Source organism: Apaloderma vittatum, unplaced genomic scaffold (genome assembly GCF_000703405.1).
Source record: "Apaloderma vittatum isolate BGI_N311 unplaced genomic scaffold, ASM70340v1 scaffold11177, whole genome shotgun sequence".
In the NCBI taxonomy this organism is placed as follows: Eukaryota; Metazoa; Chordata; class Aves; order Trogoniformes; family Trogonidae; genus Apaloderma; species Apaloderma vittatum.
The window spans coordinates 1,185-12,492 of record NW_009724571.1 but is presented as its reverse complement, the minus strand read 5'-3'; the positions used below and the strand labels follow the sequence as shown (position 1 = coordinate 12,492).

The window sequence follows — 11,308 nt, the reverse complement described above, 5'->3', positions numbered from 1 at the left end:
AGGCGGTCCAGCCTGCCTTTATTAATCAAGGTGTTTTGGTGACTGTAATGTTCTGGAAATCATGGCTTAGCAGCATGGGGCATTCCCCATCATAAGGAGCATCTGGGCAAATTTTCTTTTATCATAGAACCCCAGCATTGTGTGGCTTGGGAAAGAGATCAAGTCCAAAAGAGATCACTGAGTGCAACCATTACCTTGCCAGGCCCACCACTAACCCGCATCCTTGAGCACCACAACCAGAGTGATTATAGAGGACTAGAGGGTAAGTCTTACCAAGTGTGTACAGATCAGTATTGTTCACTGAAGGCTGAGGGAGACCTTACCGCTCTCTACAACCACCTGACAGGCAGCTGCAGTGAGACGGGTGTTGGCCTCTTCTCCCCAGTGAATAGCCACAGGACAAGAGGGAACGGGTTCAAGTTGCGCCAGGAGAAGTTTAGATTTGGTATGAGGAAAAACGTCTTCACCGAAAGGGTGGTGAAGCGTTGGAATGGGCTGCCGAGGGAGGTGGTGGAGTCACCATCCCTGGACATGTTTAAAAACCATCTGGATGTGGCACTTGAGGAGACGGTTCAGTATTATGTGGTGTAGGGCTGTCGATTGGACTTAATGATCTTAAGGTCCTTTCCAACCTTTATGATTCTATTCTTCTTTTAAATCCCTCCAGGGATGGGGACTCCACCACTTCCCTGGGCAGCCTGTGCTAGAGCTTGACAACCCTTCCAGTAAAGAAAATTTTCCTGATGTCTAATCTAAACCTCCCCTGATGCAACTTGAGGGGCCTCAGGTCCTATTGTTTGTTACTTTAAGGAAAAAATATAGAATCATAGAATCCTAGAACAATTCAGGCTGGAAAAGACCCTTGGGATCATCGAGTCCAACCATTAACCCTACACTGCAAGGACACCCCTAAACCACATCACCCAACACCACATCTAAATGACAATTGAACACATCCAGGCATGGCGACTCAACCCCCTCCCCAGGCAGTCTGTTCCAGGGTCTGACCACTCTTTCTGTGAAGAATTTCTTCCTAATGTCCAGCCTAAACTTGCCCTGTTGCAACTTGCAACCATTCCCCATATCACGATGGGGAGGCTGTGCCTGTCCCACGGAGGTGGTCAGGCTGTGGGATACCTGAACAGACCACTTCTTTATGGGCTGGGATCCATCACAGCAGGTTGGTTTGCCTGCATCTGAAGCTACCAAGGGGTTAAACATCATCTCAGCATCACCTGGACATCATCTCCAGGCTGGTGAGCATCGCTCGCCAGAACCCAGCCCGTGCCTGGCTTTATTTCGAGGACTGAGGGCAGGATGATGTTGTGTTAAATGCATCACACCCAAAACTGATTGTTCAGCCTGGAGAAGACTCTAGGTGGGGGGATTTTATTACAGCCTTCCAGTACCTGAAACCAACTACAGGAAGGTTGAGGAGGGACTTTTTACAGAGTGTCCAGAGATAGGACAAGGGCTAATAGATTTAAACTGAAAGAGAAGAGGTTTAGACTGGATCTTAGGAAGAAATTCTTCAGTGCGAGGGTGGCAAGACTCTGGAACCGATTGCCCAGAGAAGCTGTGACTGCCCCCTCCCTGGAGATGCTCAAGGCCAGGTTGGACGAGATCTTGAGCAACCTGGGCTGGGTAAGGGCATCCCTGCCCATGGCAGGGGGTTGGGTTAGGTGATCTCTTAATGTCCCAGCCCAAGACATTCTATGATTCTGTGATTCTACAAAAATAAGGATGTGGCTTCATGCTCCAAAAATGTTAGAGGCTGAGAGGAAAAGCCTTGAGGAAGGGCCTTATTTTTACCTATTTGTACCAAGTGGTTTGGCCTTGGTAGAACAACAGCGAGGCCAGTTGTCGGGATTGCCCCTAAGCAGTCGCGTCGAGAGGGGTATTACTGGTCTTGTCAGGGGTTTTGTATATCAAGGCCGTCTCTCGTGTGGTTTGTAAAGCAAGTGTGTGCTGGTATTTGAGGTTATTTACACATGCTGCTATGCCATGTAAAAAAGAAGAAAAAAGCCTATGAAGCAGCCAAATTAAATTAAAAGCCCGAAGAAGTCTGACATTTAGGGTGGGGGACTTGCTCTCCGCTCGTTAAAACAAAAAAAAAATCACTTTCCCCTCCCTGCCCTCCCAGCTGCAGCAGGTACTTAAAAGCTGGTCTCGTTCTCGGAGGTGCGAAGGCTCCGTGACAGACCCTGCGGCCGGGGACGCAGTTGGTGACACCTCGCGAACACGGGCTGTCGAGGGATTAAATGCTGCATTGCACGGTGAAAGCAAAGCAAATAACTTTCAGGAGCGCAGAGATCTTGCACCAGACTTCTGTTTTCACTTCTAAGCCACGCAACGCTATTTCAGGCCAGGCCAAGCCTTGTCTTTTTTTTTTTTTTAAATTTAAATTAGGTTTATTGCTATAGCTACATGGCAGTGTGTGTCTGTGTTGAGTTTTGCATCTCATGCAAGCGACGGAAATAAACACTCCAGATCTGATAGTCCCAGCGGGGGGACTGACATTTGGATTCGGCTCAAAAATCTGCTGGTTTTGAGGCTCGTTAGGCTCCACCACCTCTCGCAGAAGGCACAAAGCTGCTGGGATAGAGCTGTGTTTGTCACCTCCAACCTCATCCCCCACCGCCGGCTGAGGTGCTCGCTGCTGTCGCCAACAGAGGGAGCAGAAGAGGGGCGTTGTGATGCTCGTTAGGTATCGCTTAATTAACAGAGTTTAAAGCCTCCCTAGAAAGGATCTCCTGCCCTCAAACCTGCAGCAATGCCTTGGGGCCCCTCCTTGTCGGACCACCCCAGTGTGGGAGACAAAACCAGCAAGGACTGGGAGAAAGAAGAGTATTTCTACGGTGGGTTTGAGAGCGGGAAGGTCCACCTGGATCATGTGCGCTTGCTGCCCCGTACCGTCACTCCTCTAAACCAAGTCTCCACGACGGGGGGGAGAGCTGAGGAGCAGAGAGTGGCTGTAGAGCCCCCCTTCCTCACCCCTCTGCCTCCCTCCCAGCCCAGGGCACCGGGAGGCAGATGGTCCCCGTGGGGCCGGGGAGCTGCCCCGCGCCATCATCCGCCCCCCGCTGCGAAGGCACCGCACTCCCACCCCCATCAATCAGCACAGACCAGGTGCCTCGGAAGCATCTCTTGCCAATCGCCTTTTATTACCTTTAAAAAGCCAAGAAACCCAGAACAAGACCAAAAAAAAGAAAAAAAAACCGACCCCAAAAATGGAGACCATGTGAACATCATGCAATGGATTCATTTCAAAGCAGGCCAGGGGTGGGGAGAGGAGGAAAGACCAAAAGTGGAGTAGAAGAAGGAGGAGATGGAAACAGACTCATGAGACGTCATCCTGGGCAACCTCCCAGACCTGCGGCTGACCCCAATGCCATTCCTTATGTGATGACAGTGAGAAATGCTCCTAATTCTTGTCACGGGGACTCTCCACCTAGGCAAAGTCTCTTTGGGATGGCACAGCACAAGGAACACCGTCACAAGGGGCTCTTTCGCTCGGTTACGTTACTTACGGCGCCTACTACTCCGGCAGGCAATTAGCGCAGTGGATGTTATCCAGCTAAGGCGAAGTTATCGCACTCTGCCCTTCAGTCTCACTCTGCTGTCTTCAAAATTCACAGCACAAACTAGGGCAACCTCAGCTTCTTGAAAGAACGTGTTTTGGAGAGTTACAGCTACCATGGAAATAACTTGGCATCTTGTCCATCATGTGGATGTGACAAAACACATGCCCTTATTTTCCTGAGGTATAGCCAACATTTGAGTTCATTGCATTTAATGGAGTAGGGTCACCCATAAAGTTATTCATAAGGTATTTTCTGAGTGGTTTTCACCTTCTCTTTGAAAAAATAAATTATATCAGCATGTTCACGAGGTACAAATGGTGCTGGCATTTGGGCTGTTATTATGTTATTAACTTTTTTAACCTAATAATTTTCAATCAACAGTAAGAAGCAATTTTCACTCACTCCAGTGACCAGAGTTGGACATTCTGCAAAGCGTTCTCGTAGGGTTCACCTTGACAGACACCTAATTCCCTCCCAAATCGAAACATTACCCCTGACACTCTCATCGCGGTTACCGAGAATTTCCATTTCCCCTTCGGTTAGGATTTAATTTAGGAGGCAAAGACTTCCTAAGCTATGGGAGAGTAAAGATAGATGGTATGGGAGAAGAAGGCTGATGAAATGTAGTTGACTCCGGATCTGAAATATTTTATCCCTCCTCAATGTAGGTTAAATTATTCTTCACCTTTCCCACATCCATAATTGTCGCTGATCTTGGACCAACTCAAAACCCTACTACTGAGTTCAGTAGACTCAAAATTGCCACTAGAACTGGAAAAAGAAAAAAAAAGAAGAGATTTGTTAGTGTCCACGTACAACATCCCAAGACTATACACAGCTATGAGATACAGCAAATTTAAGAAAGGCAATTTTTTTTCTCATCACTGAGTATTTATTATATATAACAAATACATGAAAAAGAAAAAACTATATTGTGTGATATAAATAGTTTATTTACATTACAGAAAAAACATCAAGACAATGTATACTATTTCAAATATATCCATACATAATCAAATATAGCTGTAGTACATGTTCTCATTGGTGTAGATTACCACAAATGCAAGGCAACATGTGTAGATCTTGTCTTAATCTTTTGTCTATAATACTGTATTTTTTGTAGTCCAAGCTCTCTGCAGTTAGTTTTGCCATTGTGGAAACATGCGCTCTTTAAATTAACCTTGTCGATGCTCTTGTCGTGTTGTCTGAACTGTAGTGCCCTGTGTTCTGCTTCTGTCTGTGGATTCTGTTGCTCCTGGGACATTTCCTGGAAAAGAGAGGGGTGAGAATACAGGGCTCTCAACAAGGCGTCTGCTCGGGGACGCGAGAGAGGCGTCCTCCGTCAAGCGATCCTCCAAAAAGCGATCGCGCCGGAGAGACCAAAAGCTTATTTCCCTTTGGGGGGGGGCCGCAAAAGCAAGTCTCTTCTGCATCAGGACCTCACGGTGCTCCTCAGCTACGAAGTGTCTCCCCCCACCAACGGGAAAAATAATCGCGTGTTTCTGGTTTCCTCCTGTGGAAAGGCGCCCCTAGGTGGAAAGCATGAAGAACTTGAGCCCCCAAGTGGAAGTTCTAAGCAGCTGGAAGGCAAAGGGGTTACGGCAGAAACTGCACCACAGCTGGGTGGTTAGCCCTGTGACATTCCAGACCACACTGACATGGAAAAATAGTCCTTTTTTTCTTGGGCTAACTTGTTTCAGGAAGGTTTTCAGCAGCCCTATGGGTTATGCACCAGGGAAAGTCCACCCCCTCAGCGCAGTGAGAGCTCACACTACTTGCCTTCACCTCTGTGTCAAATAACTAAATCCCAAATAGAGTGAAATAATTTTTTACTGATCTCTTAAAATCATAAAAGGTGGTTTTTTTTTTTCCCTCTCCCCACCCTGTTGAATGGGAGGGATGCTACAGTATTGTGACACCACCTGAAAGACTAAACAAGAGCATATGGACTCATGAAGTATTTCGAAACGCTGAAATTCAATTATATAAGTGTCTAACAAAATATGGGTCAGATTGTCCTGACTTGCCTCACTTTCAAGCCAACGGGACCACCCCCTCATGAGAAAATGTACGGCTGTGAGCTATATTTTGCCTTGTTTCTTTCTCGGAAAACAGGAAAGTAGGCTGCTATCATTACTCCAGGAAAAATAAGCCACACTTCTTCAGCACTCTCGGAGGTCACGGCGGAGCTTTCCTTATGAAACTAATGCAGACTTTAGCCGGTTTGCAACTTCATGACCGGCTCATTATTCACCGTGCCTTCCTAATAAAAAAAAAAAAGTGAGCAAAATGTTGTGAGCGAGTCAGGGAGCTGTTATTAGCAAACACAAGGGCTGATTCACCAAACTGCACGCTGACAGCCTCCGAGCCCTGACTGTCCCCGAGCGGCCTCGCCTGCCCGTTCAGCCAGAGCTCACACCGTCGGACCTCACAGGCTTCTGCAGGAGGAGATATTCGAGAGAGACAGCACTGCTAAATCCTCCTGCAGCGGCCGGCAGCGATGGATGGCCAAGCTACCGGCGGTTCCTCCGAATCCCAGAGGATGTGGGGTTGGGGAACCATGATGGGCACGGCCAGCCTGGTTTTGTAAGGAACAGGGGGGTACTGAGCGGCTGGGGAGGGTGGACCAGAGCGGTCAGCAATCCCAGGGGATGTGGCTGTCAGGGGATGTGGCTGTGCATTCCTGGAGAATGGTGGATGCCAACTGCTCCAGCTGGACCCAAGGGGACGAGCACCTCATGGGCGCTTTCCCAGACCTGATGCTCACAGTACCTACACGGTCGCTTAGTCCCAGGTTGAGAGACATCGATTCAAATGTAGAGATTGCTCCTATTAAGATGATGAAAAAGCAATTTTTAACCAAAATGCCCATGTTTGAATCAGGGAGGCCCCAGGGCCAAGTGCTGACACCGCAATGCTATTGCCTTTACGGGTAGGTTGTGCCCCAAGTGCATCTGGGTTTCCTAAGAGGGGCACTTAATCAGCTTTTTGGTTTTTTTTAGACTTAAATCGTCCACTAAAATTGAGTGACAGCTTTTCTTCGGCCTTTAATCAAAAGTTCTTTGTAGTGCTCTGTGTGTGGGATGCATTCATTTATGAACACAGCAGTTATATCCATGTAAAATCGGTACCCGAGCACCGGCTGCCTGCCCTCCTTCCATTGAAGCTTCCACTGAGTTAGTCGCGATGTGATTCAGAGCAGGTAAAACACATTAAGCATTCATTTTTAATCAAGTTATTTCTCCACATAAATAAGCTGCTGTGCCTGAACGTTAGGGAAGCACTAAAAATGCAAAGCCGTAAAGAAAACTGCTGGGAATCATGACGACACGACGCCATACCTATATCATTTAGCTAAGCCAAAAGTCCTTGGGTGTGGGGACCGTGCCTTGCTGCTCCTCCGTACTTCTCAGCCTCTGGTCCCCTACTTTTCCACCCTAGCTGCTTATTCACGTCTGGTAGCCTCAGCAAGGAGTCGAGCCACTTAAAAACCCAAATCATCAGTTCCATGGGCTGTTTTCAGCCAAATCCGTCCCTCGACTGGGTTTGCGGTGTGGCTACAGAAATGCCGATGGTGGCACAAGAACATCGGCAGGACCAAGAGCCCAGGAGCCAGGGGAAGGAGCGGGACCCTCGGGTATTTGGATTAAAGCATCTGTGCGAAAAAACCGTGCTTAAAGTGCCCGGGAACGGAGGACAGCCCGTAGATTTGCATCACTGCAGGCGTGACTTTAAGAGCTAAAAGCTTTACAAGAGTTGCAGATGCAGCTAAAATGCAGGGTTTGGACACAGTGCATCACACTAATTTGATTAATTAATTAGGTGAAGCTGCACTGAAATGAGCAGCAAAGAACTTGGTTGCAGCGGCCTCTGAGGGAGTGAAGTTTCCCTTTTTTCTCCCAGGAAGCTGCTAGGGTGGTTTTTAGCACTTTCAAGAGTTCAGGTTACAGAGTTCAAACTAGTACGGTCGGGTTCTCCAAAAACTTCAAAAACTCAATTACTTATGCATTTGCTGCCACAACGCTCTCTTTGTCACGTGGATTTCTCTAAGGCCACTTAAGAATACGCTTCTGCAAATGTATCTTGAATCATTCTGCTGGGCTGGAGGATGCTCTGCGGTAATTACACGCATTACAGAACAAAAAAAAAAGAAAGGTCGAAAGATCATAAATTAACTTGGTTACAAAGGGTGCTGGAAATGGTACCACCTATGTATGAAAACCGTGGTGGGTAATTTTGTTAGGACAGCACCAAATCCCATGGAGCACACTTGTCTTCACCCCTCCATGCGAAGCACCCTGTGTTACTCCGTCAAGGTGACAAAACGACACAGAGCATTTGTTCCATTATCAGTTACTCCACCACCTTCTTTTTCCTACTATGTGCTTCTGGGTTGTTTGAATCCCTTCTGTGAATATCACCATAATCCATTGCCTCATTCAGCATTTACCACTGAGTTGATGGACTTGGCTTGGCCAAAAAAGCAGCTGCCTTTCATCAGATGGTTTTGGTTTAGAAGGATTTATGATTTTTTTTTTTCCTCTTTGGTTTTTCCCAGGAAAAAATGCTACACTTGTCTTCCAGAAGGGTAGTGCAACATAGTGGCTGAAATATATTAGAGATTTTATTTTCTATAGAGGTGTGCTACCTGGCTTTTATTTTTTATATTAAAAAAAATAATATATATATCTAGAAGAGTGATTTATCAGTCTTGCTAGCTGAATTAATTTAACCTTATGACTTCTGAGAGAAGCCTGAAGATGTCTGAAGTTCAGAACTTGCCCTCCCAGACACAGTAACGCAGTTCAGTGGGGAACTGGAGCAGCACTGGGGAAAGAATTGCATTTACCCTTCTCGTTCTGAACTGCCCCGGAGCTCTCATTTCCCTTCAAACAGCCGTGTCCTCCTCATTAAAGAAAAAAATAAAGAAATCATATATGGTCTAGCGAACACGAGCGGTACCTTTGAACGTGTGTACGAGCCTAATGAAATCATTTAATCAACAGGATTGCAAACAGGCTTAAAAGTTTGTGTGCTTTGCCTGATTAGGACTAAGGGAATGGGCCCTTGAGGAAACCAGATGGAGATATGATTAGTTTTATTAAGTGTTGATCCAGCTGCTGCATTTATATTCCCCTTATTTATATGAACAACACTTGTCCAAGCATCTGAATACAAAACAGGAAACTCCATGTGCTGTAGGCACCGTTGCTACCTAAGTTTGAGTAAGATGGAAGTGAAAATCCAGTCATAATAATGAAGCAGCGCCGGCTGGACAAGACGGTATCTTCTGTTTGTTGGGGAATTAAACAGCAGTGTCACCACAGAAATCCCCGCCATCAGCGCACAAAGCAGCAAAACCCCAAGTCTTTTCTTTTTCTATTGCGAAGAGATACTGACCTTGTAATGCAGAGGACTACAACGCAGATGATAGCAATCTGGATGGTTCCAATCACAGCTGCTATTAAGACATACTGAAATCGTACTGGACCTGGAACCACATATAAAACGCTGTAGTCCTTTTTTTCACAGTGTTGTCCAGTATAGCCGGCATCACATCTGAAACCAAGAAAAGAATTGCTCCAGTCATACCTGCTGCTTTCAAAGAATGCAGAAAAAACATAGTATTATATCTGAAAAAAAAAAATCAGTGGCCTAAGCACAAGCTTATGTGTTTTTTTTTCTGCAGAGCAGGACCCCCTAGATTAGAGCACGGGTGCCCCCTCAACCTCTCAGAGGGAAGGCTTCGGGTCCTGAGCATCGCCAAGGTCTGTGAGAGTGAATGACACTGCAACAGTGCCAGGAGGTGCCCAGGGGACCGGGACTTATCTAACATCAAGCGGAATTACTTGCACGTTGTGATGAGAATCCATTTAGTTTCTTGCACGAGGTATTTTAGATTTCTCCCTTTCTTTGGGGAGGTGGGGGAGGGTAAAAAGCCATCTAGTTGTGGCTCCTTATGCAGATTACCCCTAAGGAGGTGATAAGCAATCATCCAAGCTCCATAAGAAATGTGATTAGATGTTCCTGCAAGTGGATACATCATTTACAATTTGTCTGGTTGCTATAAAAAGCCCTCTGTTGAGGCTGCAACCATCCACCCCAAGGCTGCCTGCTGAGCTGCTCACCACCTCCCATCCTGCAGCCTGGCATCTCCTTGCCGTGGGTTGTGGGGATCAAACAGTGGGTTTTCCCATTTTAGCCCCCTTCCCCCTAAAAAGCCCAAGCAAGAAGATGTGAAAATCCACGTCAATGGCAGCAGCAACCATACGAGACTGAGCCAGATTTCCTGGGCTCCTCTCAGAAGTGTCTACCAACCCTGATGGGTTAAGGCTTGAGCTTCCACCCTCTTCCTCTCCTGCAGGCAAGCAGACGAAGGAAAGGACATTTTCCAGCTGAACGGAGAACCTTTGCAACTGCAAAGAGCAAAACGTGCCCAGACTGTTCGCGGGAGCAGTGAGACGCTGGCTTGAGGGTCTGTCCTGGGAGATAAACCCCCTCCGCATCTTTGCTCTCCCAGTCCAACATCCCAGAAAAATGGTATTTCATGTGTCCTTTTCTTTGCTACCTGGCTGGACTTCAGAAGTGACATCCCGACCTCTGCGTGGAGGTGTTTGCTGTAGAAACAAGTGCTTTCGGTATCACCTCTCCTCCCTGCCCAAACCTCCCCTAGAGCCACCTCCCACACCAATCGATTAACGTCGCGCATCACTCAATGCGCTTTTGCCACAGAAAATGGGGACTTTGTTAAATAATTTAAGGCTGATGGGTCTAATGTGTCATGTTTACCATTATTTTACACAGTTTACCTAGATTCAGTGTTTTCCTAAGTCAATATTTTCATGTGTGTAGCTTTTCCTCACTGGTAGAGGAAGCATTACCTGCAAGACGGTTCCAGCATGTTAGTGGAGTGCTCACACTTGCCATGCATGCAGAAGCCGTTGTAATGCTCTGGACAAGGGATGTAGATCCCTCTTGCACTTTCTTCCAGCTTATTTGCATTCTCTGTGAACACAGATGAAAGGGAACGTTAACCTGGCAGTGGGGGATAAAGTGAAACGATGGGAAGAACTTGACGCAGAAAAGAAAGGGAAACCACAAGACGCGAAAGGTGTTCTGAAAGGGTTTGCCCCTTGGAGCAGGAAGGTTGATGCAGATGCAAAGCTTTGCAAGGTTTTCTGTCGCTCTTTTGCATACCTAATGCCTCTGAAGTTATAGCAAACAAGACACCTGGAAAGAAATAATTTGACTACTCGAAACCTGATTACAGAACAGCACATGAAAAACACCTGATCATTCCTGTTATCCTCCGTGGACTGTCCTCTCCCACCCAGGCAGGACTAGGAGGAACGCTCTGAATATGTAATATGCCATGACAATGTATCTGGTCATTCAGTACATCATATTCAGAAAGATAATTTTATGGCTTGAGTAGGGGAGCAGGAGCCCAGAGCTGAAGTTCATGACGCTCGTGACGCAGAGCTTCTTGGCTTCTTCCACCTCCCACAGCATGGGTACCTTTCAGCTGGTTTTGACCTTTCTGCAGCTGTTGAACAGTCACTGAGACTGCAAAACCTGGAGGCAGCAACATGGAGGCTTCACTTAGTTTTGAAACATGCAATCAACCTGTACCTCATGGGCTTTTGAAATGCAGCGCGTTTCTTGTGATAAACTCGCACGGATTTTGCAGGCCACCGAGGTGTTAATTAATCTGGGTAATTCTG

The 11,308-nt window shown here is 46.8% G+C and overlaps 1 protein-coding gene across 1 annotated transcript; it reads right to left on the bottom strand.

Annotated features, from left to right (window-relative positions):
* Nucleotides 1-3,716: 3,716 nt before the first annotated feature.
* LOC104276299 (tomoregulin-2-like) lies at nt 3,717-10,589 on the bottom strand (the record flags this gene model as incomplete). The annotated part of the gene is made up of 4 exons (XM_009872557.1): nt 3,717-4,355; nt 4,765-4,851; nt 8,985-9,143; nt 10,466-10,589. Coding segments are annotated over 4 exons (467 nt in total), but the record flags the coding sequence as incomplete, so codon positions are not given.
* Nucleotides 10,590-11,308: the final 719 nt, after the last annotated feature.